The 27,260-nt window shown below is 41.4% G+C and overlaps 1 protein-coding gene across 50 annotated transcripts in view; it reads left to right on the plus strand.

Moving 5' to 3' along the window:
• The window catches only part of PUM1 (pumilio RNA binding family member 1), a 122,680-nt gene that overhangs the window by 26,828 nt on the left and 68,592 nt on the right, over positions 1-27,260 (plus strand). For 21 of the 50 annotated variants that reach the window (XM_070260531.1, XM_070260533.1, XM_070260530.1 and 18 more), the window contains exons 3-5: positions 5,585-5,653; positions 24,041-24,149; positions 25,116-25,294. In XM_070260531.1, coding sequence (XP_070116632.1) covers positions 5,585-5,653; positions 24,041-24,149; positions 25,116-25,294 — 357 coding nt within the window. The remainder of the gene's footprint in view (positions 1-5,584; positions 5,654-24,040; positions 24,150-25,115; positions 25,295-27,260) is intronic. The other 29 variants (XM_023634738.2, XM_070260545.1, XM_070260561.1 and 26 more) reach the window with 2 other exon arrangements.

A 27,260-nucleotide genomic window follows, 5' to 3' on the forward strand; every position in this document is an offset into this window, starting at 1 on the left:
GTGAGGTAGGCTTGCCTGTGCAAAAAACCCTCCAGGAGAGCAAAGGGAGGCATGGAGGACAAAAGCACCTGGCACGTTAGATTCAGGCGTTGAGGAAATAAATACTGGAGTATAGGCAGTTTTAGTCTGAAGGTACAGAAATTTCTTGTAGTTCCCATAAGCTCAGCGTGTTAGATGAAAAAACACCAGGCGTTCTCTCTGAATCCCCAACAGGAGCTGCAGACGTGGCCGCCTGGGCGCTGGGAGGCTTCCGTTCCCAGAGGGCTTCTGTCGTCTCTTGACTGCTTTTTTCAGCACTTTCTTTCTCTACTCTTTGGTGGCTGTGCTCTTCTGCTTATTCACCAGGTTATACTTGACCCAAAATGACAGCCACAGCTGCCGAGTCTTTGGGAATTTGTTTCTCTCTGAGAAGCTCTCTGGCCCCAGTGCTGAGAGGAATCCAGTTAGGTCAGTTTGTAATTGCTCACTAGGGGTTAGGAGTCGGCCATGGAGGGGAACACTTTTGGTATAGTTGTTTGTGGCCAGAGGCAGTGGGGATCACAAAGTTTCCCTTTTCTAGGCAGCTTTATTGAAACATGTCTGTTTACAGAAAAGATTAAAAAAGCGTTGATTTGTTGAATTTTATTTTTTTAAGTGCAGTATATAAGTCTGAGTTACTCCATTTTAGAATTATAAACTTCTAGTGTGATTTAATAAATATCAACTCAGTGAAACCCTCGTGTCTGAGTTTGGTTCTTTTAAAGATTTTATTTTTTCCCTTTTTCTCCCAAAGCCCTCTGGTACGTAGTTGTGTATTTTTAGTTGTGGGTCCTTCTAGTTGTGGCATGTGGGACGCCGGCCTCAGTGTGGCTTGATGAGCGGTGCCATGTCCGTGCCCAGGATCTGAACCCGCGAACCCTGGGCGCGGGAACTTAGCCACTCGACCCCGGGGCCGGCCTCTGAGTTTGATTCTTTTGTGCAAGCCACAGCGAACTCGTCAAACTGGCTTGAGTAAAGGGATGCTCATTGTAAAGACACTGGGCAGTTAAAGGACAGTAATCCAAGGACAGGAGTGCCAGCTGTGCCAGCTAAGTAAGGCCAAGAACTGAACCAGAATGCTATTAAAACTTGCTTTTTTGAGTCATTATTCTGGACTGCATGGTCTACCATGATATGTTCTTTGAGGTTTAATGTTCAAGAATATCTGCTTGAAAAACTGATAAATTATAATTCACAAAACACTTGGATCATTAACTTCTTATGTTCGAATTCCTTCGTGTCTAAGTTTCAGGGGTTTTTTCCTTTGCAATGTTGGCTGGCAAAAGGAGACAAAAATTTAGATAGAGACCTAGGAGGAGACTCAGGAGACCATAGTGGCGGGGGAGCCAAGGAATGAAGGAACTTTAGAGGGTGACTTTACTGGGATTTAAAATCTTTTTAAAATTTTTATGAGAACTGAAAGAACATGGATTTGAGCCAGTGATGATTTTGGCGGCGGCGGGGTGGGGGGGGGCAACTTCTGAATGGATGAGAATGGAGAATGGAAGTTCCTCTGAATTGATGATTTAGCTGGAAATTGAGAAGAGAGAAAAATGGATGTACTTTGAACCACTAAGTTTTGGAAAGTAAGTTAGGCATTCGCATGATCTAGGTACTTCTGATATGTTGATTATGGAAATACTGAGCTAGAGAGAGCCTCTTGTACCCCACGTCACTCGTCCTCCAAACAGGAGTGACCCAGAGTTGCCGTCTACTAGCTGAGGGCAGGGAGAAGGGGTGGATGTGTGAAGGAGACATTTCAGTAACTTAGAATAACCTGTGGGGTGGACACGGTTGAATAAGTACATATTCAGCGCTGGACATTTTGTCTCCTTCAGTCGTTGTAACAGACTTGCATAATGGCTGATGTTATCATTCAGTTTTACAGATGAGGAAACAGTGAAGTGTGTAGCGTTCATTCTGAAAAGCGTGTGGGATGTTGGGATGATAAGTAGGACTTCTCAAGGGGTGATGGATAGGGCAGGCACTTTAAAATATGATTCTTTTTTTTCTCCTGAGAAACTGTATTAAGGCCTAAGATGACATTTCTCTGGGATTATTGTGGCTTTGCTGTATTTGCTTCTTCACCAGAAGGTTTTTTTTTTCCTTTTCTTGGGGGGGAGGGGGTGAGGAAGATTGGCCCTGAGCTAACATCTGTTGCCAGTCTTCCTCTTTTTGCCTGAGGAAGCTTGTTGCTGAGCTAACGCCTGTGGCAGTCTTCCTCTATTTTGTATGTGGGACCCCACCACAGCATGGCTTGATGAATGGTGTGTAGGTCTGCACCCGAGATCCAAACCCTTGAACCCCAGGCCACCAAAGCGGAGTGTGTGAACTTAACCACTGTACCACCGGGCCAGTCCTTGAAATAGGATTCTTAAAGATTTGTAAAGTGGTGCTTTTGCTTCATTTTTTTGTTTTCCAAATGTGATCTATAGTTCTGGGTTTATCTGTTTCACTTTTATGACTTCCTCTGTGGTAAAACAACAGAATTTGCTAAATCATGGTTCTGGTTAGGGCAGGATCCCTTTTAGAAGAAGGCAGGGCTTGAGGCTTACAGAAGAAAGTTCTGGGATCTGGGAGGTGGCAGAGAAACTCAGAAGCAAAGGTCATGTGTGTGAATGAGAACCTTGGGTGGGTGAAGAGAGGAATATAGAGGTAGGTCAGGCTCTAGCGTCGTCGTCTTGCGTTGCCTCTTTAGTAAAGGGAGTGGGAGATGCTTGTATGGGGAGCGGCAGCAGTAGAGAAAGTCGGGGATGGGCATGAGAAAGTTACATATTACTGGCAAGTAGCCCAAAGAAAAAAATAGGAAATAGTTTTGTGAAACCAAAGGAGATAGATAAGAACAGTTAGTCGAAGGAAGGGAGTCTTATAGACATTTAGCAAAAGTGAAGAAGGAATTCGTAATAGTACTAGAAATTAACATTAACCCATTACTCAAATTGAAGTCTAGAGAAAGCGGGGGTAGAGTACAGGAACTTGAAAAGATTCTTCTGTCTCGATGGGAGCATTTACTCTGATTATAATTTACAACCAACTTTTCTCCTTTATGGTAGAAAAGGCTTCTTTGTTACCTGCCTAAGATATTTCTTAAAACCGTCTGTATTCTCATTCTTTGAATTCTCTTGATTCCTGAGCATCTTCTGATCATTAGTTTTGTTTCCTAGGAAGAATTTTGTCTGGAGAGTCTGCCTGGTGTCGATGACCATACCAGGTATAGCTCCCATTATAAACAATAAGTTCGTGACTAGTTAAAAACATTTTTCTGAGAATGATTTAGTCAACTGTGGGCAAATGATTTAAAAAGGAGTTTCTAGACTAGCAAAGAAAACTTGAGAAAATGAGGCTCCTTTCTCAACAGTGATCTACAGGAGGTGGGACAGTAGTACACAGAGGTAGGAGGAAGAGTGCTTCATCCTGTAGGTGCGTGGAGGGAGACACCGGAATAGGGAGGGCTGGAGGAGGTGAGAGAGCGAGCTACAGATAGGGAGAGGGCCAGCCAGCGAGTGCTGAGAGAGAGAACGATGAGTGGGAGGATAGCGTGGAAAGGAATGGAAATCGCTGCAAGGGTAGGACAGGCAAATTTTGAAGATGGGGAGGAGAGTGGAAAGCAAAGGCAAGAAGCCCAAGAGAGCACGCTGCAAAGCCCACAGCAGAAGCAGCAGTGGAAACTCTCTGGCTGCCTGAAGTCTGCTTGGTGACATGGAGAGGACATTGCACTGTAAATTGGAAGACCTGGACTTAGATCCTGGCAATGCCATTTAAATGCTCTTCCCTACTTAACAGTGGTTGGGAAAGGCATTTCTCTGAGGCTTAGTTTTCTCATCTCTTAAATGGGAATAATTGCTGTAAGATTGTTGTGATGATTACATAAATACGCGTATTGCGTGTTCTCTGCCTTCCCTTACTACTGCTTTTTCCTTGGGAAGTATAAATAGAGTTCCCAACGTTCTTGGTTAAAACTATATGTAGATTTTCGGATTTTCAAGAAATGCTTAACTCTAGTTAAATGTATGATTAGATTCCACAGAAAGAGCTAGATATAGAGCTTTATGCATTTGATTTGCATGCTTTGTAATTGTTAACTCTGGCCTGAAGGTGCAGAATGATTCATCTGACATTCGTAGAGTTTCTAGTTGACATCTGTCCTCAACCCCCCTCCTTTATTTTACTACCTGTAGTTGAAGAGCTTATTCAGTGTGCTTACCTAAATAACGTAAAACACCTTGTAATGTGCACGTGGCTTCTGTTCCACAGGCTTTGGAAACTTTTCCCACGGTAGCAAGCCTTGTCTCTAAGTCTCTTTATTCTCATATGGCTGCATTTTAGCTTCGTTTTGAATTTTATAAATTTACATTTTTAGCAAGCATCCCAAAGCTGTTACATCTTTGTAGCATGGTATCAGCTCTGGGTTTTGAAAATATGCCATTTAAAACAGTAATGCAACGGTATTTTTATGTGGTGTCAGTGCAGTCAAGTTAAGATTGTGGGGTGGTATACCGGCAGCATGTTAATAAAATCCTTAAATCGGCTCCCTAACTGTGTTCTGGTTCAGGCTCCCTGTGCTCTTCCCTCTCCCTGCCTGGCCCTAGCTTGACCTGCTTTGCATTTACCCGCTGCTAGAAATTGTACACCTGCGTTGGGAGGTAGTGATGATGGGATGAGGGGGTTTGAGAGGCTCCTGCCTCGGGCAGTCCGCAGTCTCTCAGGTCGGCAGAATAGCCGCCTTCTTGAGTAAACAAGGGACTGCTGCAGCTGCAGGCAGCAGGAATGGCTTGCTGCTCGTAACTGAGAGGACCTCTAGACTGTTGGACAGCAGAGGGTTTCTGACTTATGGCTGTTTCACACTTCATCCTCGATCTTAATATTACCTTGTAATAATGACCTTGGATATAAGTTAATTGAAGCCTTTAGAAAGATTGTTATGATGTGGGTAGTACATTTAATGATAGGTAAAGTTTGACGGGATTCTTGTGATAGATGCTATTTTTTTTCTCCTAGTTTGGAGATTCTGGGAGTCCCCAGAGATCTTTAATATGGAGAAATGTTGGAGTGCTCTGTTGTATAGTTCGTAGCACCTTTCCTAGAGGTTTACCAAAGAAATACTGGGTTGGATCAAATGAGTCCCCTAATTTACACTTAATCTTCACAGTTGGGGACAAGTACTGTGGTCTTTGACTCAATAGCCACATTTAGGTTCCGTAATCCTCTTCATATGTCATCGCCCTTCAGCATGTTGCTCTTTACGTATTAAATTAAAATGTATGAAAAATAGCTAACAATTCTCATGTGATGAAATTCTCATGTGATGGAATTTGCTTTTTCTTTTTGTGGATTGTGTGTTTTTCATGTTTTGAAAACAAAAGGGAATGGGAGGGGAGAGAGCAGGGGTCATTGCTGAACCCTGATGGTTAAAGGTAAGTGAATGTTTAACCTCAGTCACTTGATTATTGTTGTTGTCTGTCAATATCTGAAAGTAAGCATAGAAGGCTTGTCAGTTGTGTTTAATGTGTGTGTAAAATTCAAGATGCTGACTTGAAACGTTCCCCTCTTCTGTTCTGAACGATAGGTGCGCTCTCTGGATGAACTGAATCATGATTTTCAAGCACTTGCTCTGGAGGGAAGAGCGATGGGAGAGGTAAGTAAACTGGTGTGTCAGAAAAATGGGCCTGTTTTTAAGGGAAGGTTGGAGTTGTCTTTCATCAAATGTGTCTGAATCTAGTCTCCAGAAGTACGTGCTTGCTTTTCCTTGTTGCCATCTTCATGATAGGAATGGGATATTGCAGAATTTTGCTAAAACAATCTCATTAGAAGAATATTAACTTTAGTCTGATGTCTTGAAAACAGCACAAAGCAATAAAAACATGAGCACAAATTGATGACTCTTAACCAGTCAGTTGTAAATTGAGGCGTTAAAATTTTACAAAATAATTTTGTATGCATCAAATGTCCTCCTCACCTTTGCCTCCTTTTCCCGTACTTGCTAGGTTCTTTTTCAGTGGAAGGGAGTCTTAGACTGGCTGCTAATCAGAATATGTCAATAACCTGTTTTTAGAGCAGTGCCATTTTTGAGGAAGTTATTTAGAGCTCCATTTGGAAGAGGAAGTGGTTAGGTTTCTGGTGAAATAATTCCAGATGGTAGATGCATGAGCTTGTCATTCCTTACATACATGGAATTCAGAAACAAGAATTTTGTTTTTGTTTGTAATGTTTAAAATTTGTAAAAACAAAATTTACTACCATCCATTATATTGACGGGGAAGACTGCCATAATTCTCAAAGAAAGGGGAGTATAGATAAAGTTCCTCTGACTTCTGGTGATTCTAGTTGTTGGCGGTAAGACTGTGTTGGCCGTAAGGTAGAACATAACAGTTTGAATTAATTGCTAAAGATGTCACAGGTTCGCAGATGGAGGCATTTGCTTGTGATTGTCTTGTTTTGGGAAGTAACCGTAGGTTTTTTCTTCTGTTTTATTTTCTGTATATCTGATATTTAAAAGTTCCTGTATCTATTTTAATGATTGAGGAGAAAGAATAGCTATATTCTGGATTCTCATTTATGCCATTCATTAAATGTATTTGTTCTTTGATTTAGCCCCTATTCTCTGATCTAGGCACTGTGTTAGATTTTGAGGATTCAAAATTAAGATAATTTCTCTCCTGATTTATAAAACATATTCATTGACTGCCTTTGTGGGTAGGCATTAAATAGTTAAACTCTTGGTTTTGGTCCTGAGAGTCTTGGTTTTTTTGTTTGAAGATTTTGTGTCTAACTTTCTGAATCGTCTTGTGGGCAGAGTCCAGTGTCCTCTCGTCCAGGGTTTGTGAATTTTTGGCCTGTTCTTGTATTTCCCTTAGAGCTTGAAGAACAGATTGGTAGGTGTCATGGTGTTTCCTGTGCCTGCCTAATATCATTGAAACAGTGCATGTCAAGAAGCCCTATATGGTTATTGGGTGAAAAATTTTCTCAGTTTACTTCTGGAGCACAGTTTGGACAGACAGTTGACAGATGTGTCTGATATTAAGTATAGGTGGGGAAACCACATTTATCTTCTTCCCCACTCGTGTGATTCTAGCCTGGTCCACTCCACCAAAAATCTCATCCCAGGTTTTAAAAAAATTAATTATACAAAATAAAAGTAATGCCTTGTTGCTGTTTTGTAAACAACACTTCATAATCGATGAAGGCTTAATTCTAATTGGGGAATAGTGAATAGAATTGAGAGTAAAAAGTGAATTTTATTTAAATGACAACTTAAAAATATTTTTTAAATCCTTTTTTCTTCCAGAAATGCCTTTTTTTAAAAAGGTCTCCAAACCTTATCCTCTTTATTTTTGTTAGAAATACCATTTTTGATATATGTATATAATTCCTCAGACATGGATTAGGCATATATAAATAACTAAACAAAGTTCATTTCAACAGTAATGCACTCTCCCTTCTTCTTTCCTCATTATTTATTCACAAAGGAATATTAACAACTACCATTTGTTGACCATCTATTAGGCAGATGCTCACGGGGCTGCATGCGTTATCTCATCAATAACTCTATCAGGACAGTTCTGTTATCCAGATAAGAAAAAAGGCTGAGAGAGATGAATGAGTTTTCCCAGGGTCACACATCTAGTAAGTCGTGGAGCTGGGATTCTGACCTGGCTTCCTCTCCAAAGCATTAATGTTTTTTAAAAAAATGCTGACTACATTCCTCCCTCCAATACAGATACTCACTAAAGCTATTTTTTGAAAGCATGGCACAATCTCTAGGCATAAGGGGGACGCACTAAATAAGTATGGAGTGAGGTTTCTGTACTCAAGGAGCTTTGTTTAGCTAATAATTGAGGAAGCAGTGAATGCACATGATAACAAAAAGTGAACAGATTTCTCTGTGTGTAGTTGGAGTTTAGAGAAGGGAGGGGTCGGTATTGGCAGGACTCGTTTGAGATTACTTGAATGGAGGCGGTATAAGACTTGAGAAGTGTCTTGTGATTTAGTTAGGATTTAGAGGTGCAGGTTGGGAGAATGTTCTTTACAGTGATATAAAGGAGATAGGCACAAAAGAAATGAAAATAAGCTTCTGTAATATAAGCATGGCTTCTAATTAGTTTAACTTTGTTAAATCTCCTTCCCTTTAAGTAATAAAACATCTCTGGGAGGGGATGCGTGTAAATATAGTGTTTACCCGTATAAACACTGAAATTCGAAGTAAATTGCATGGACTTTTAAGCTGAGTAGGTATATTTCTACTGCAATTACTTTGTGTGTATTTGTGTGTGTGTGTGTGTATGTGTGAGTCCTCATTAGGGTAAAGAATACGTTCAAGAAGGTGTGAATCTTTAGAATTCAAAGAGAATTGGCTCCATTCAAAGTGATTGATCTGTAGTAAAGTTAGTGCGGCCTGACTGTTAGATAGTTTTCATCAAAGCCACTGCTAGACTCTGGCTGTCACTTTGGAAGATTTAGAGCATTTCTGAGTAGAAATCTTGCTAAGAAGTGGCTACTTAGAATATCTCCTTGAAACCTTGCTGGCTGTCTGAAGGGCAGCTGTTCTTGGTTGAAGGACTCACATACAAGGGCTGTATTTGCCCCTGATTTTAGAAAGTCACCATAAAGAAGAAGATAAGAAAATGTTCTAGGATTGGGTCCACAAATTATTTTCAAGTATTTCATCTGCTCTCCTTGTTAACGCCTTTCATTCAACTTAAAGCTGTAGTCCTGAAAAGTTCAAAGGCACGTATTCGACTTGCTTCTTTTATTTATGTATGAAAAGGTTAGTCTGTTAGTTGGGCATTTGAGTGTATATTTGTAGCACTGAGGAAGGCTCACTGACCTTGGGTTCTGGGCTCTGTTTTTCCGTTGCTTTATGAGCTTGCGTGACTTATTTGCTCCACCTGTAGGAGGGCAGCATTATTACTGTTCATGTGCCCAAAAGAACGGATTTGCAAAGAGGAGAGCAGTTCTAATTGGAAAGTACTTTGAGAACCTTTGACAGAAAAGGCACCTTTATTCTGTGTAATTGGTTTTCTGACTTGTAAAAATCAGGGACTTTTTTTCTCTTTAAGGGTCCTTAGTTTTTTTTTTAAAGATTGGCACCTGAGCTAACATCTGTTGCCAATCTTTTTTCTTTTCTTCTTCTCCCCTAAACGCCCCAGTACATAGTTGTATATTCTAGTTGTAGCACCTTCTGGCTCTGCTCTGTGGGACGCTGCCTCAGCATGGCTTGATGAGCAGTGCCGGTCTGTGCCCAGGATCCAAAGTAGAGCGCACAAACTTAACCACTTGGCCACGGGGCCAGCCCCCTTCATGTTTTTCATGTAGTAAACTTGATAACTTGCAGGGACATTAGATACTAGTGATTATTTCTGGAATAAGTGGAATGAATTTAGATATGTGGCTTTTTTCATCTTTGTCTTAGAAAACTGAAGCATAGAAAAACTTACCCTTGGTAATAGACAAGTTTGTAAACCTGAGTAGGAAATCTGGGAAGTGCTCCTATATGTGGGGTAATAATGAATTCTACCACGTTCCCTGAAAGTAGAGTAAAGTGAATTTTATTTAAAATGTAGTTGCAGATTCTCATTACCTGTTACAGAGAAATTCTGTCCATAGTGTGAGATAGCAGAATGGCTGGTAGAGGGATGAATTTGATAGTGATTTCAAGAGCTGTTAACCCAAAGAAAGGTATAATTTGGTGGGATAGAGATCACACTGGACCCAAGCCCCGAGGCTGCAGCTCCAGCCTTGGCTCAGACATTCATCTTCTTTAGACTTTTGATTTTTTCCATCTATAAGGCAAGAAGATTGGATTAGATAGTTTCCCAGGTCCAAAAATCTTGGAGTTTGTCCTTATTTCTATCTTTAAAAAGATAGAAAAGAAGAATAGTTCTTCCTTTAAGGACATGCCAGAGGGCATCTAAAAGATTCCCTTTTAGAGTAACTTCCTCCTTGTGATGTACAAGTGCCAGAACTTTTCACTGTGTTCTCTAAGTGACTCATTCACTGGTCCGCAGCTGCCCGAGGCCTCGAAGTGTCTGTCAGGGCTCATGGCATGGTAATTCTGAAATTAGGGCAAGTCGGGGGCCTAGTGTGGATACCAAGCCTGTGAAATTCTTTTCCACATCTCCCCATCATGGCACATAGCATTTCTCATAGAGTTGGAAGCTTTCTGGCAGCTGAAAATACTAATAGGATTCGCAGCCCTGGAAGGGCTGCCTCACACTGGCGATTCCTTGCGATTAGGGTCCCATAAGAGTAACTCGGCTGACTCTGAAATGGATTGAATTTTGGAAAGGAGATATATTGTCTGCCAGCAAGATCATGCAACCTTTCTTGCAGAAGGGAGGAAAAATTAATAAAGCCTTGTGGTGTGTAGTAATATAAAAATATCTGACCAAGCAGTGTAATAAATCCCTTTTTTCCAGGGCTTTTGAGTACAGACTTTTGAGTACAGACAGGAATGGTAAAAGCTGCCTATTTCTGTTAATCTTGTATTAATGCCATTTGGTTGTTGGGCATTTTTGACATCTTGCTATTAAAGAGAAATGTTTATTTTAGAGAAAACATAGCTAGCCAGGCCAAGTGACCTGGAGGAACGAGATCTTAGTTAATGGCTTTCCTCTATTAGGTTAATGACTATGTGTTAGAAGTGAGGTGACCTCTTCATGAATCTTGTTTGGGGAAGTTCCTAGGATGTCATAAGAATTTTGGGAGTGAGATTGGACATTTTTGAGAAAGAAGATAAGAAGATGTCATCTAACCCTGAGAATGTGGATGCATCTGACATTTTGAGCCTGGTTCCCAATTCTGTCCTTTGGCTTTGAAATTTGTGCCGCTCGTTCCAATATCTGCCTTCCGTCTTGCTCTGGGAAGCGCAGGCTGCCTTCCCTGTGTGTGCTGAGCTGTCTTGGAATGTTTGAATGCAGTAGAACACGCTCCTTTGCTTCGGGATGTAGCTGATCCACATGTTGCTTAACCCGTCTTCATTAAACTTCTCTCCTTTGGCTAATATGTTTTCATTCTTTTCATCCACATCACTATGCCATATTTGAGGGTGAGAGGTTTTGGCATTGATTTCGTTACCTATGTGAATGTCCCAACAGTTTTTTGAAAGATATCAATACCATTTTTTTTTTAATGATGAAAATGAATCCTAAGGTCAGGTGACGCCAGCTAAGGTCATAAGTGTCAAGATGTGGATGAACTTCAAATTCTGTTTCACTAGGCTCAGAAATAAGAATAGGTGTAATAAATTGAGCGTATTTGATTTTTTCAGGTACTGCGCTAATCACTTCGCATACATTACAGTCTTCACAGGGGTCCTGCAATATTATGATGCCCTTTTATAGATCAGGCAAAGGGGATTAAAGAGGCTAACATGATCATGAGCCAGCTGTTTGAATGAGCCTGGGTCTCTCTCACTCCAAATCCTGCGTTTCTGCTGTCTTACCTGCATGTACAGTCTACCCATCATTCATAACCTAGCTTCAGTTGTAGCTCCTCCGTTAAAGGCTCTCTTGCTCTCACCACCCGGTAGCTACGGGGAGTAATTTAAGTAGCAAGTTATTTGTATTCTTATGGCCCTACTTTAGTCTATATATAGTAATTTGTGTAAATGTTTTCCATTTCTTTGCACGCAACTTTGTTGAGGACAGGGGCTTCAGCTAATACTGTACTTTGTAAACTCTGGATGCCTAATATATTGTGTTAAATGAATCTTATACTAATAAATATTTTTGTCTAAGTAGGGATGCCTTTTTGTTTTCTCTTTTACTTCAGAAGTTGGTATCACCCTCCCCACAGGGGACCTCAATTCAATATTTATTGCCCGTATTCTCTATTCAGGTTAGTTTTCCACCCTTAGGCATGTCGGGATGTGAAGGGGAGGATGAGGGAAGGACAGAACTGAAAAGCATTTATTCAGCCTTCTATGCAGAATTTTATATTTTTGAACTGTTCGGTAATTTTGCAAAGAGTACACAAGATGAATAGTAACTCAGCAGTGCTGTTAGCATCCAAGTTAAATCTGATATAAAGGCATTTATGATTAAGCGTCTTTGTTTAATATAGTTGTCAGCAGATCAGTAGAACACACTCGGGGACGTCTGCCGGGACGTGGAGACGCCTTCGTTAAACATACACGAGAAGATGGAGTGGAGCGTGCAAAGCTGGAGTCACTTCGGTTAAACTTCTGGTTCAACTTCTGGTTCAAGTTTATATTCAACAATGTTGTGTGAGATTCTTTGTTTACTGTTGTTTTGCTATGAGGAGCCAGAACACCAAAGTTAATCCGTTGTCTCTTGATTACTCCTGTGGTGCTCGTTATAGCACAGCATGTAGATGAAGTAGTTTATTTTCTGTATCGGTCTTCCCTGTATGCGTAGTAGCCATATCTATGAAGTTTTCATCTCCTGGAATTCATGAAAAAGGGAACTTGTCTATATCTGGCTGAGATTCTTGTCTTGTTAATTTAATAATTAGAAATAAGCTAAGGCTGACTGGGTGTGAGGGTGGGTTTGAGTATTTGGTCCCATCTTGAGGCGGAGGACTCCTTCTCTCTTAATTGAGCTGTTTGCTTCCTGCTTTGGGGATGTGAGGGAGGCAGGTGATGAAGCAATGCTTTCATGGTTTTGTTCGTGAACTTTACAGGTTTGTTAGTGAGCTGGAGGCTTATCCTTTGCACACGGAGCCCTCAGGTGCTATTGCCAGAATTATTCATGTAATTATTGAAGTCCAGACCTAGTACACCGTGAATGTGGTTATGTCATAGATCAAACCGTATAGTTGACACATGCATAAAAACAAATGTCCTTATTTATAGGTAGCTGAGGTAACATGCCGTTCTCATATCCTGCAGAAAAGCCTGGTTCACCCTGGGCATTTCTTCATGTTCTGAATGTAGTTTACTGTCAGTTTATCAAGTTTTAAAAAGATAGCAGAGAAAAGAAGTTTCTTCTGGCTCTATCCGGTAACTTGAAGTGGGAAGGTGTAAGGGAAACCTTCCTTGCAGTGGATTCAGGAGAGAGTGCAATGAAGAAAGGATGAGTGTGCAGCTTGCCCCTGGTTACTTTATCACAAAATAATGTGGAGAGTGAGATGCTGAATGTTTTTGGAAGGGCATGCTTTATAAAAGTACAGCCAATATCTTTTGTGTGTTTCCTTTCAAGGATGAAGTTGTTGAGTGATTGTGTTCTTTGTATGGTAATAAGCACTGGAAAACCCCTGTGCTCCTTGAGGAGAGTGCGTTTTGGAATTTAACAGTGGTCTGGGGCCGGCCCGGTGGCACAGTGGTTAAGTTCACACGTTCTGCTTCAGCGGCCTGAGGTTCACCAGTTCGGATCCTGGGTGTGGACATGGCTCTGCTTGGCAAGCCATGCTGTGGCAGGCGTCCCACATATAAAGTACAGGAAGATGAGCACGGATGTTATCTCAGGGCCAGTCTTCCTCAGCAAAAAGAGGAGGATCGGCAGTAGATGTTAGCTCAGGGCTAATCTTCCTCAAAAAAAAAAAAAAAGTTGGAGTTTAACAGTAGATGTCAGTTGAAGAACTGACTGCAGTTCTCTCTAATTTGTGGTTGTCCTAAAATCTAAGAGCTACCAAATTCGTATCTCTACTTGATTGCTCTTTTTGCTGTTACTGTTCCCCAGCAACCTTCAGTGGATCTTCAGGACAACCTTAAAATTTTATCCATTAGACTTGTGAACTTAAACTTGCAAATGCCATCTTCGTGCGTGCTTGGATCCTGTTTTCATGTGGACGTTGCACTCAGTTGACTGCAGAGTGATTCCTGATTGAGGGAAATTCAGTGGGGGACTGGTTTGTGTACTTGGTCACTTCGTTCTTGTCTATCATAATGGGCTATGAGTCTTCACTTTGGAAATTATATGGATTATTTTTAATCCTTTGAGAACTGGGAGAGGCATCTAAGCTGAAGTTTGTCCATTCTTTGCCCCATTTCCACAGCTTCCTTCTCTTACCATTTCATGCCTGGATTACTGCACTGACTTCTGCTTAGCCTCTCAGCATCCATTAGCTTTTCTCACCCATCTATGGGGGAGAGTCAGACTAATCTTTTAAAGATAATTTTTATGATATTTCTCTGTGTTGTTGCCTACTGGATTAGAGCCTGACTCCTCGGTGCTCCTTAAGCCTCACTGGTACCTGGACTGGTTGTGCCGTTTCACCCTCTCCTTGCCTGCTCTGCTTTGTGAATGGCCAGGCTCCTTTTTTATTCATGGGCACCTGCCCTTCTTGCTTTAATTTCTCCCTGTGCTCTTTGTGGACAGTCCTTTCCACTGTCTTCTCACTCTGAACTCTCCCCTCCTTCCAGGCATTCCGTGCCAGTCCTGTTCCAGCTTACTGTCCTTTCTGTATCTGTGTGTGGTGGGTCTTGAGGTCCAGCAGTCTTGCTACACTATTAGCCTGCTTACCTTAAAATGCCTTGTAACCGGGTCAGTTTGATTCCTGATAGGTTTTTCCTTTTAATCTTTTCTTTCAGGGCAAAGAATGTCTTCTACTTTTGTTATTTCCAGTAGTGGCTAATGCAGGCTGTGCATTTCAGAGTATGGTCAAGTAATACTTAGCTTTTTAATATCAATAAATACTTCAGATGCTGAAAATTTGTTTTTTCAATAGGCAGAAAAGCAATATTGGTTTTCCAGATGTGGGAGAGAAGATCAAATTACCTCCTATTGGCCAGGCCTAAGTGATTTGTGTGATTTCATCCTTAGTGGTGGAAGTGTTATTAAAGGATATTACATACAAATATTAACAGTGTTTATGAAAAGTGCTTAATAACCCGGGAAAAATTATTTTGTAAAACTGTTAATTTTATATACTGGATAATTATAATTATGCAAAAAATTAAACTTTTATTTTTTTAAAAGGAGTATATTATATTTCAACCAAAAGAGAGATTTAGTTAAGACATCATTATTGTGGAAATTTATTTTCAGTAGTAATTGTCTTGCCACATAGGCTAAAGATTTTAAGCAGTAATTACTAGTTGCCAGATTGTGATGCTGCCTAGTAGAGAAATGTGAAAAAATTATAGCAAATGTTGTTAGACAGTTTTTTGTGATTTGAATAAAATGAAACAGAACGAAAATGTTTTAACATTTAAAAATAATCTTTACACATAAATATTGAGTAACTGATTAAAAAGGATGCAAGACACTTCCTTAATTAGTAGATATATAAAGGAGAAGTGAGAATTTAGAAGATCATATTCCTTAAACTGAAAGAGAATGTGAACATGAAAACACCGTCATCTTTATTTATTTATATACTTAGTTTTTCGTTTGTTTTTTATTTGAGGTATAATTGGCATGCAACATTATATTAGTTTCATGTGTATTTCATAATGATTCACTATTTGTGTATATTGCAAAATGATCAGAATAAGTCTAGTTAACATCCGTCACCATACATAGTTACAGATTTTTTTGTGTGATGAACACTTTTAAGATTTACTCCCTTAGCAGCTTTCAGATATGCAAAAGAGTATTATTAACTATAGTCATCATGCTGTACGTTACATCCCCATGGCTGACTTTATAACTGGAAGTTTGTACCTTTTGACTCTTCACCCGTTTTGCCCAACCCCCATCCCTCATCTCTGGCAACCAGCAATTTGTTCTCTGTATCTATCTGCTTGAGTTTTTTTTTTTAGATTCCACGTATAAGTGAGGTCATATGGTATTTGTCTTTCTCTGTCTGACTTATTTCGCTTAGCATAATGCCCTCAAGGTCTCTCCTACTTAGTTATTTTTAGTTTAAAAAATAAGTGGCTTGTGGGGCTGGCCCCGTGGCCGAGTGGTTAAGTTCGCGCGCTCTGCTGCAGGCGGCCCAGTGTTTCGTCAGTTCGAATCCTGGGCGCGGACATGGCACTGCTCATCAGACCACGCTGAGGCAGCGTCCCACATGCCACAACTAGAAGAACCCACGACGGAGAACACACAACTATGTACCGGGGGGCTTTGGGGAGAAAAAGGAAAAAATAAAATCTTTAAAAACAAACAAAAAAAAAATAAGTGGCTTGTGATTAGACGATTGAACATTTTCATCATTCCTTATTTAAGCTACCATTTTCAAAGTGGATTGGCAGTTATTATCTGCATTTGAAACATATGGTATGAGCTCTCTCCTTATAATTGCATTTGGGTTTGGCCCAGTGGTACAGTGGTTAGGGTCGTGTGCTCAGCTTTGGTGGCCCAGGGTTCGCTGGTTCAGATCCTGGGTGTGGACCTAGCACCACTCATCAAGCCATGCTGTGGCGGCATCCCACATACAAAAAAATAGAGGAGGATTGGCGCAGGTGTTAGCTCAGCAACCATCTTCCTCAAGCAAAAAGAGGAGGACTGGCAACAGATGTTAGCTCAGGACCAGTCTTCCTCACCAAGAAAAAAAAAGTACTTTGAAGTTATGTTGAAGTGAAATGTATCTGCTTAAGAGAAAATGCCTTATTTGTTGACAGTGAATTCCATACCGCCATAAGTTCAATTTTTATTTGTTAGAAAATCAGTTCTAAATCATAATAAAAGTATATTTTGTAACAAGTCATCTGTAATCCCACCATACCAACAAGCACCTGTTTTAATTTTAATTATTCTTTCCAGTCTTGATCCAAAAGGGAAGGGTGTGTGAGGAGAAGCAGTCCTTACTTGTACAATTTTTTATTTTACTTTTAAAATTTACTGTTGTTTTGTCAGTATTACAGTCACGATGGCTGTTCGGGCGAGTGTACATTGTTGCACTACCGTGGGCTTCTTGCACACTTAGTTTGCTCCCAGCTTGTTTGCTCTTACACTTTGACTGTAGAGGTTTTTTTTCTTTTGAATTTTTTGTTGAGGTAATTCTCAGGAATGAATTTGACTCTTTTTTTTTTTTTTTTTTCAATTCTTCTCCCCAAAGCCCCCTGGTATGTAGTTGTATATTGTAGTTGTGAGTGCCTCTGTTTGTGCTGTGTGGGACACTGCCTCAGCGTGGCCTGATGAGTGGTACCATGTCTGCACCTGGGATCTGAACCGGCGAACCCCGGGCCGCTGAAGTGGAACGTGCGCACTGAACCACTGTGCCACTGGGCCAACCGCCCCCGCCCCCATGTGACTCTTGATGTGTCTCTTTTCTGAACCCTTTCCAAAAGAGTTGTCCTAACAGTGAACAGATGCACCTTTTTTTAAAGCCTTGTAAAGGATATTGATTTATACTTTTATGTTTAGACCATTTCTTGTTAAAGCTTTAGTAATAATCATATGAGTAGAGTTTATAGTATTTACGAAAGCACTTTATATCTTGTCTCACTTCATTTCACAACAACCCTCTGTGATATAGAGGGCTAGGTAAATCCCCTAAGGCATTAAGATTTTGGGAAGGGATTTCTGAAAATCATGATTTTCACACGTCAGAGCTCTGAGTAGAACAAGCACCTGTCAGTGATTACCTATAGTACTTTATTTCAGTCAGTTTGGAGCAGTCCTCTCTCTGAGTTGATGTCAGATTCTTTTAATGTGATGAAATTATTTACTAAGAGATTCAAAAAAATTTCTTTTTGGCCGTGTCTTACCAGCCAGTTAAAATATCTGGTGTTTGACTCCTGCGTTGGCTACATTCCCGTGCCTCTAAGCTTGTGATGGAAGTCTGCATTACCAGATAATGGAGCAGGCCTGATCGGGCCTGCAGTGCTGTCGCAGCCTGTGAGGGGCGCTCCCTGGAGAGCCGCGGCTGTGCTTGAGACAGCTCTGTGCAGCCCGCGTTGCAGCTGGGAGCGGTTCCCTAATGCTGCGTGCCCCTTGAGTGCAGAGTCCTTGCTGGTGTGTGCATTCGGTGTTGAGACCATCGGTAACCCTCCTTCTGCTTCCCTAGGCACATATTAGTGGTGGGGTGTCCAAGCAGGTCCAGTCCTTAATCATCACTTGCCTCTTCTCACTTTCTGGAAAGCTGTAATCATGGTTCTTGCAGTGTCTTGTTAGAGCTCTTAATTTTGTGGGATTTACGCTGAGGTGGACTGGGCGGTGCTGTGTCCTCTGCTCACTGAGTGCTAGGAGCATTTCTTTGGCTAGCCATTAGTAGCGTGAAGCCTGTTGGTTACTACTTGGTTCTTAAATGACAGCAGCAGCTAATTCTTTGAGTGGCTACTGAGTTCAGCTTTGTACTACTCCTTTACACGATTTCATTTAATGTTCTTGGGAGTTCATTTTATGGATGAGAAAACTGAGCCGTACACGGGTTAAATTTACAATTGGGATTTAAAATCAGTTTTTAAAAAATGATTTCAAAGCACTCGTGTGCTTTACCAGTGTATTAATTCTTAGAACGAGAAGCTTAGAGGTTGGCATTCTCAGCCCTTCACCACCTCCTCCTCTGTTTCAAGGGCTGTTTGTAGGCGTTCATGTGATGATTGTGCAAGTGTAGCTTGGTGTATTGCTGTTTTTGTTGTTAGATGATAAAACAAAAAAGATGTTTCCAAACAAAATTTCGCCATCCCAAGTGGCTAACATTGCTTTTAAACCAGTGCTTGATTCTATTTTGTTCTCCAGAAGCCTCAGGAATAAGCTTACTGATTCCTTTACTCTCCTTAAATCATTTCTTTTACAAACCTGTGGTTCAAGCTGGGATAAGTAGTGTGTGTGTTTTCCTCCCAAAGATTTGAAAACAGACACAATTGGAGGGGCAATTAGGAATCCCACTTGATGGGACAATACAAGGAAGAGTACATCTTTTGTATTGCACTGCTTCTGAGTTTGTAGGTCTTGAAAGAGACCAGTTGTTAATTCAGAGATGATTGAATTATAGGATTGACCTACACTAACCTGAATAACAGACTAATGTATAAATACAAAAATGCAGTTCACTGGTTTGTAAGGAGAAGCAGTAACTCAAGTGGACAGGATGGTTGTGTTCATTGGTCAGTGTGCTTGGCTCTAGGCGCAGGCCAAGTTCTCGTAAGGAGTTTGCTTGGTAAGCGGAGTCTGAGCCGGGAAGTGACTTGGTGTTTTTAGTGGCTACTGTGATCGAGCTGTTATCTAGCCTGACGTGTTAGTTGCTTTCGTAAGGACAGACTTGTTTGTCATGCACCCTCTCCCTAAATATGCCAGCTGGATAATACTGCCTACATCTGAATCCCTGGGTCTCCTTTGCTTTGGTTGAACCCATTCCTAATTCCCATTATCTTCCTGTAGAATTGTGAGATCTTTTAATCCTCTTATTGCCTAACCTGTCTTTAAAGTGAATTTTGTAAACCTCTGCTGTCATCTGTTCTTTTTTGTCCTGTCAAAGAACAGTCTTTGTTTCCAAATTCTTGTTGGGATAAACAGTAACTATCTTTTCATATACTATTTGCTTTTAAATTTTTGCTGATTGAGTTTAGGTGTTGCTTAAGTGAAGGTTTGGCACCTCCTGGCATTTGTACCAGTGGATTGGCATGCCAGTGGGTTGACGAACCAGGATGTTTTAGGCCAATGCTGTGGATGATGTTACCTCTAGAAGGTTACTGTTGAATTTGGAATAATAATTAGATACTCATCATCACTTTGTTTTATAATTCAATAGATTATAGCTCCTTTTTTTTTGGTGAGGAAGATTGGCCCTGAGCTAACATCTGTGCCAGTCTTCCTCTATCTTGTATGTGGGACACTGCCGCAGCATGGTTTGATGAGTGATTTAGGTCTCCACCTGGGATCTGAACCCGTGAACCCCAGGCTGCTGAAGTGGAGTGTGCTGAATTTAATCACTAGGCTACCGGGCCTGCCCCTATAGCTCCTTTTAACGTGCTTAGATTTCAACAGTTAATGTCTTTATTTTAGTTCACTTTTTTTTTTTTGAGGAAGATTAGCCCTGAGCTAACATCTGCCAATCCTCCTCTTTTTGCTGAGGAAGACTGGCCCTGAGCTAACATCTGTGCCCACCTTCCTCTACTATATGTGGGACGCCTGCCACAGCATGGCTTGCCAAGCGGTGCCATGTCCGCACCCGGGATCCGAACTGGTGAACCCTGGGCCGCTGAAGTGGAACGTGCGAACTTAATCGCTGCGCCACCGGGCCAGCCCTTTAGTTGACTTTTGAGTATGTGATTGCTGCTAATTCTCAGCAAGCTTAACATGTCTAAGTCAGTTTCTTTTTGCAGGATTAAAAAAGGCGTCATTTTTTAATACAGAAGGGTTATGAGACAAAGTAGCGGAGAACATGAAATGGAGCAGACAAAATTCTTTCCAAATTCAAAAACACTTGGATTTTAGATATTAGAAATGGAACAAGAAGTGCTTCTTGAAAACAAACTCTTAAAGAAGTGTTTGAATATAAGAAAACTTCATCTGTTCGCTACTGCATCAGTTACCAATTGCTATGTAACAAATTACTCCCAAATTTAGTGGCTTAAAACAACGCAGTTGTTTAAGCCTCACAGTTTCTTAGGTCAAGAACCCAGTCAAGGCTTTGCAAGATCCTCTGTTTCCAGGTCCCTCACAAACTGAATCAGAATTTTAGCTAGGGCTGCGGTCATCTCAGAGTGCAATTGGAGAAGGGTCTGCTTCCAAGCTTACTCACATGGTTGATGTCAGGGTGAAGTTCCTTCCTCACAGGTTATTGGCTTGGGGGCCTCAACTCCCAATGAATTGATGTCCAGTGACCTCTCTTGGTTCCCTGCTATGTGGGCCTCTCTATAGGGCAGCTCGCAACATAGCAGCAAGCTTCATCGGAGTGAGCAAGCAGGAGGGCAAGAGAGACCAGTGAGAGGCCAGGGGAGGAGCAGAAACAAGACCGAGGTTAGTTTTTGGTTACAATCTTCAAAGTGACACCCCATCACTTTTGCCTTGTGTTATTCTTTAGAAGGAAGTTGCTGGGTCCAGCCCACAGTCAAGGGCAGGGGATTACACAAGGACCAGGAGGCAGAGGTCATTAGGAGTCATTTCAGACCCCGCTGACCACACAGCCGGGGAGTGGAGATGGGTATGTTTTAGAGGAAAGAGAGAAATGCTAGATTCTGTGGAATATCCAGAGACTGAAGAGCTTTGCTAAGTTCGCTTCTGTCTTTGCCCAGGTACCTTAGTTGAGTATTTTACTTTCCTTCCCATTTGCAGAGCACCTTTGCAAACCCGTAAGATTCACTTTCTCTTCCTTTCTGCCGCCCTCTTCTCCCGCATCCTTGTTCTTTATCTCTTACAAACCTGCCTTTTCAGTCCCTGCTGTTTTCATTGATAAGAGTTAATTGACCTTCTTGCTGCTCATTTGCCAAAGCATATGGAATTCTAGTACTTTCTGGGCTGCTCCTGGCATCTATTTAGAATTTATACTGATTGTTAATAATGGGGATACGGTTGCCTTGTTACTGACTAGGGTCTTGAGTTTTTTGGTGTGTGGTTGAGACTTTGCATCTGTTACTACTTTGAAGTAGAATCTCCACTTTTTAGCACCTTTTCTACATGTTTGTTGTATTGTTGTTTCCTTTTGAGAGAATTTGGCCTGAAAACAGCCTTGCTTATATGTTTGCCTGCTTTTACTGGCTTTGCATGTTATAACAGTCTGGCAAGCTACAATGAAAGATGACAGGATCCCAGAAGTCTCTCTTTTTTTTTAAAGATTTTATTTCTCCTTTTTCTCCCAAAGCCCCCCAGTACATAGTCGTATATTTTTTAGTTGTGGGTCCTTCTTGTTGTGGCACGTGGGATGCCGCCTCAGCATGGCTTGATGAGCAGTGCCGTGTCTGCTCCCAGGATCCGAACCCGTGAAATCCTGGGCTTCCCCAGCAGAGCATGTGAACCTAACCACTCGGCTGCGGGGCCGGCCCCCCAGAAGTCATTTTTGAAGCCTTGAGTTCAAGGGCTGCTGCTTTCAGTAAGCAGTTTGACAAATTATTGACAGACTGTATTTGCATATGGAGGCTGGTACTTATAGAAGCTTTTCCTTGAGTTTTGAATAAAGATTTCCAAATTTGTGTGGAGAGGGCTAAGCACCATAATGAGTATTTTTGCGCTCTTTCCACTGTTATGTGGAGAACAAAATTAACCCACAAGTGGGGTGTCCCTTGTGCTGACATTCTTTCTTCTGTACACAAAGGAGAAGTTGATGTGGACTCCTCTTTGCTCACACGCCCTACAAAACACGGGAGAAAAACCAGAATGTTAGTTGGAAAGGGTACGACCAATAGGGAAAGAAATTCTCTTTGTAATCTTGTGAGAGGATAGTTTTGAGGCTAAAAAGAGAACATGAAGTTTACCAACAGGAACTTCTGAGTTGGGCTTGAGTAGCCCACATTAATTCTCAGCGCCCCTCCTGTCATTTACAGCTGTTCGCCTTGGTTTGAGGCCGGTGAATACGTTTAGTGAGGACCTGATATGCGGTGGGCATTGTGCTAGGTACTCAGCAACCACATCTCCAATTTTCACGACAGTCTGGAAGACATTCCTTCAACAGGACAAAGAGAGTGAGGCCCAGGGCACGTCAGCAGTTTGTCCTAGGACACATCGAGGTTGTCTAGTCCAGGGCTTCCTCACTCCACTGCTTAGCTGTGGTCTGGGCTGTCCCCCCATTCAACCCCTCTCATCCCCTCAAGTGACCAGACCAGCTATGTCCTCCTTGCTGTCAGAGAACGCACCCGAGAAGCGCACTAGGAGTTGACTGCTTATGACTCTGTAACTGAAAGTAAACCTATGCGTCTGTGCAATTACATGTCAGACCAGAGTGTGTCTTTTGTCATGATCTTGTTGGATTAGAAAGTAAATTAGGGCCTAAAGAGAAAGTATGTGGGAAGCTGCTTTGGTCCAGGTAGTAACCCGTGTCTGCCAGATAGATTTATAGAGCTCGATTAAAGTTATGCTGAGAAACCAGAATTTAGGTGTGGAAAGCTGAGATTGATTTTAGTAAGGGCAAAGTTGAGTTATTCCTCCACTGTCATTGGGTTATAAATATCACTTAGGTTATCATTTAGGTTATATATTAGAAAGGTCAACCTTTATTGTCAAGGAGGAGAACAAATGTTTTGTGCTTTATGGTTTTTTATTCAGTTCCTCTGAGAAATTTGACTCTCCAAGTATGCTCTTTTCTGCTCAAAAATAGTGGTTAGGTAATGTTTCAAACTTCTGAGTTTCTTGTCTGACTAGTAGCAGCTGAAATGGAAACATAATAAGAGGAAATAAAGAACATTTTAGTGAGTAAAGCTGATGAACGGCATGAAGGATAATGGGATTCTAGTGGAATTGTACTTTGTAACCCTAGTCATTGATGCTTTTGATCTTGTGCAGCTGTATTTGGCTTGAAGGCTACTAGGCGTTTCTTTGGTTGAAGCTAGTTTAAACTTCTCACTGGTTTAAGGCCAGTGATGCCTGCATTTCTGTGAAGCGTGGAATGTTTTGTGAAGTCACTTTAACGGCATTACTAATTAGCTGAGGTCAGGAGATTTTATTTCCCTTCTAGGAACAGAGGAATAGCTGTTTTATCTTTCAAAGATCTTGGAATAGGTTAATGTTGTGGTTGGGAGTTTTTTTGTTTTTATTTTTTCTTTCTGGTGATAAAAGTGTTTTGGTTAACAGAATCTCTTTGTATGAAGGAGGTAAAGTTTGCCCTAGCATTCCATCGCTGAGGTCTGAGTTCATGCCCCGGCCTGAGTCACTCTGTATGGTCAGTTAGTACACATGCAGGCAAAAGAAGTGCTTTAGTGGTTCTAGGCACCTTCTTTGTCAGTAAGAGTAAGAGTCTTAGCAAGCAGTTAGCTAATAGATCTAATATTAGTCCCCTTGCCCCACTCCCTTAAAAAATCTTGGCATAGGTTAAGTGAATAATTGTAGATATTTAAGCTGAGCCTCTATTGTGATGGGTTGATCTGGGCCCCCTACCTCCCCGCCTTGCCTTAGGCCTCTCTGTGACTTTTACCAGATATGCGTTAGTGCCCTGATCACAATCTGCGTAGTCAGAACACTGTGATTAAAGACCTGCAGGGCACATGAGCATCTTCAGTACCCTTGTCTAAAAGAAAGTGTTGACTGCTGTACTTTCATCCTTTATGAATTCTTTAAAAGCATCTATTATTTTTAATTTGCAGCAGCTCTTGCCAGGTAAAAAGTTTTGGGAAACAGATGAATCCAGCAAAGATGGACCAAAAGGAATATTCCTGGGTGATCAATGGCGAGACAGTGCCTGGGGAACATCAGGTAATCTAGATCTAGCATCTGTACTGTGATTTATGCCTGTCTTAGAGCTCCTTTCCTCAGCAGTTGGCAAGTCGTGAATTTTACATCAGTGACATAAGCATGTCAAGCAGTGTCCTGTCCTGTAGTATAATTGCCATGAAGGAGCTTATATGATGTAATTTATTAAAACATAATTAACACAAAATCAAATCTTCAATATTTTATTCAAGTGCTAGCCACAGGGCAATGGTCTTATTTAAAATGACCAGAATTCCAGCTATAACTTTTTGTTGTGTATTGCTGTCAGCATACTTGGAATTAGAAAATCCGTGCCTGCCATTTGAAGTTCATGTTTCTTTTTTCTCACCTTGCCCTTGTGTACCGTGTATGGGATAATCTATCTATAAATGTGGTTGGGGTCAGATCAAGTCAGTGGGCACTGGTGCTCTTCTGACAGACTGCCCCCGAAGAGGGATGGGGAGAAGGTGTAGAGGCAGACACGCTGACAGCAGAAAGAAATGACGGGTGAGGGAGGAACGAGACAGAGCCCAAAGCCGGCGTGCTGTGCTGCAGCACAGTGTAAGAATGGAACCTCCGATGACAGCGAGTCACCAGAAAAGATCAAATTATGTTGTTTTTAAAAAGGGCAGTAAAATCACATTTTCTTTTAGTAATATTATCAATAAAATATATTAAAAAGAAATTCTGTTACTTGAGAGAGGGGTAAACGTTGATTTATCCACTTAGCTGGATAAACCATATGCGTGAACTGCCGTATTGTTCTGCTGTCCTGGGTATGTGAGGGTTGTGTTCTGTTCATTAGCTTTTGTAGAATGTTATACTTAGGGGAAGACATAATAGGACATTTGGCTCCACTGACCATGGAGGTCTCCCGATCCCCAGTCGTTGGTTTATCCCTGAGACGTCACTCGTAATTTGTCTGAGCCTCTGGCTGCACTGTATCATGCTTGTGTATCTTTTTTGTAGATCATTCAGTTTCCCAGCCAATCATGGTGCAGAGAAGACCTGGTCAGAGTTTCCATGTGAACAGTGAGGTCAATTCTGTACTGTCCCCGCGGTCGGAGAGTGGGGGACTAGGCGTTAGCATGGTGGAGTATGTGTTGAGCTCATCCCCGGGCGATTCCTGTCTAAGAAAAGGAGGATTTGTAAGTTGGCTTGAGGAACTTGTTCCTATCTCTCTCTCTTTTTTTTCCCTAAAGCAAAACATGCCTGTTTAGTTTCTTAGATATTCACAGCACTAATTACAGAGTATTTTAAAACACTTTTATTGCAATTAGCAGACATAGTAGGAGATGCAAACTAAACTTTTTTAAAAATAGACAAATGATGGGTTTTTTGGACATATTGATAGTAATGTGAGATAACTGAAATCTAGATCTCAGTTCATTGGTCTACCAGAAAACACCATTTTTAGTTTAGAAGAAAAAAAAGTCAAAAGAGAAGGAATTAAGAAAAGAAAGCTGAAGCTGGAGCGTCAGTAGGAAATAGATCTGAGAGCAGCGATTTGCCAGTCCCCAAGAATCCTCACAATGGGGTAGCTCTGTCGGACCGTTCTTGTTCTGCTAGCTAGGCATTGATTGTGGATGATCTTTGAACAGCGTAGCGTCTCATACCCAGCCCGGCGGGAAATTAGAAGTTCTGTTAATTCTGTCTACGTTTTTTTTTCAGATTCATTACCATTGACCACTCTGATGCTAAATTGTAGCCCAAGCAGCTTCTCTGTCTCCAGCTTCTTCCCTTTTAAGTCTTAAGCAGTCTTCCTCAAGCATCTTTGATAGCCTTTCTCAAAACTGGTTCTTTCTTATATCATCGACTTTCCAGATCTCGAAGTCTTAAGATGCATTTCCATTTGATCTTCCTCATTTTGTGTCCTGTGACTGGTTTTATATTCCACGTCACAGCTAGGAAGGCCATGAAGACACCCTGAATCTGTCTTCCCTCCTTTTCTCCCACCTCAACTTGTTTTGTACTTTTTTCAAAGCATTTTCTCACTGTAGTCCTTGCGGGCTTATAGTACCTATTGGCAATTATTTAAAGGACCTTCTGTCCCCTAAATCATATGAATAATTTTGCTTCTGTGATGATCTGTCTTTATCGTACAGCATTTGTCATCAGTGTTGTATTGTCATACATCTGTTGCTGGGTGTCAGAGACTCAGCCTGTTTTCCACATTCCACTCGAAACTCCTTTCGAGTAAGAGCAGTTCATTTTTGGTGCGGCTTCCTCAAGTGTCAAATATAATTCTTTAAGATGTTAGTGGACAGTAAACGAATGGTTGTCAACTTGTTTGCATGAAGAGAACAGATAGGATCTAAGGTAACTGAAATCCACATGGAGTTCGCTTTATTCTAGGCATGTCAAAGATGGTGCTGCAACCTACGGTGGACACTTGGCATGTGGCTGGAGCTTTTAATTCCACAGGAAAGCCAGAAGAAATAAGGTGAAATGAGCTTCTTTAATGTAAGAGGTTGATGAGGATTCCTCCTAGCTCCACGTGTAGAAGTTTGGTGTGAGGAATTTAGCCAGAAGAGAATCTTCTGTTTTTATAGTAACCCTCAGGTAGATCAACGGACTAAACTCGGGCTTTTTGTCTTAAGTCTGGAGTACTAGCCATTCCAAAACTGACCGGATCGCTTCTGGATCTTTTGACCCTGGGTCAGGTTTGGTAGCTTATGGATCAGATAGGAAAAGGCTTCTTTTATTTGAACCTTCCCGAGAGGCTCCTTGGGAAGAACAAGATCTACCCTTTGGATGTGAGGAATGGGCTCAGGCAAATGATCGTCTGCCTGCTGCCCCGTGGGGAGAATGGTGTTGCCTCTCTTCTTTCACCTCATCCCCAGCTCGCCTCTTTTTCTGTCTCTCACTTTCCTCATCTCATGAGCGCAGATTCCTCAGAGGAAGTGCTGCCATCTAGTTTTGGCCAGTAACTTTTCACTATTTACTACAGGAGAAAAGTTAGTATTGTGCATAGGTAAGTTGTTAATTTGGTGAATGGACCCTCTGTGACTCTTGCTGTGAGTTCTCTGAAGTGTGTGTGACCAGTTTCTAATTCTTGGGCATTAGCCAGGAGGTGTGTGCCTGGGTTACAATCAAGTTTGTAGGAGGCAGAAG

Source organism: Equus caballus, chromosome 2 (genome assembly GCF_041296265.1).
Source record: "Equus caballus isolate H_3958 breed thoroughbred chromosome 2, TB-T2T, whole genome shotgun sequence".
Lineage (NCBI taxonomy): Eukaryota > Metazoa > Chordata > Mammalia > Perissodactyla > Equidae > Equus > Equus caballus.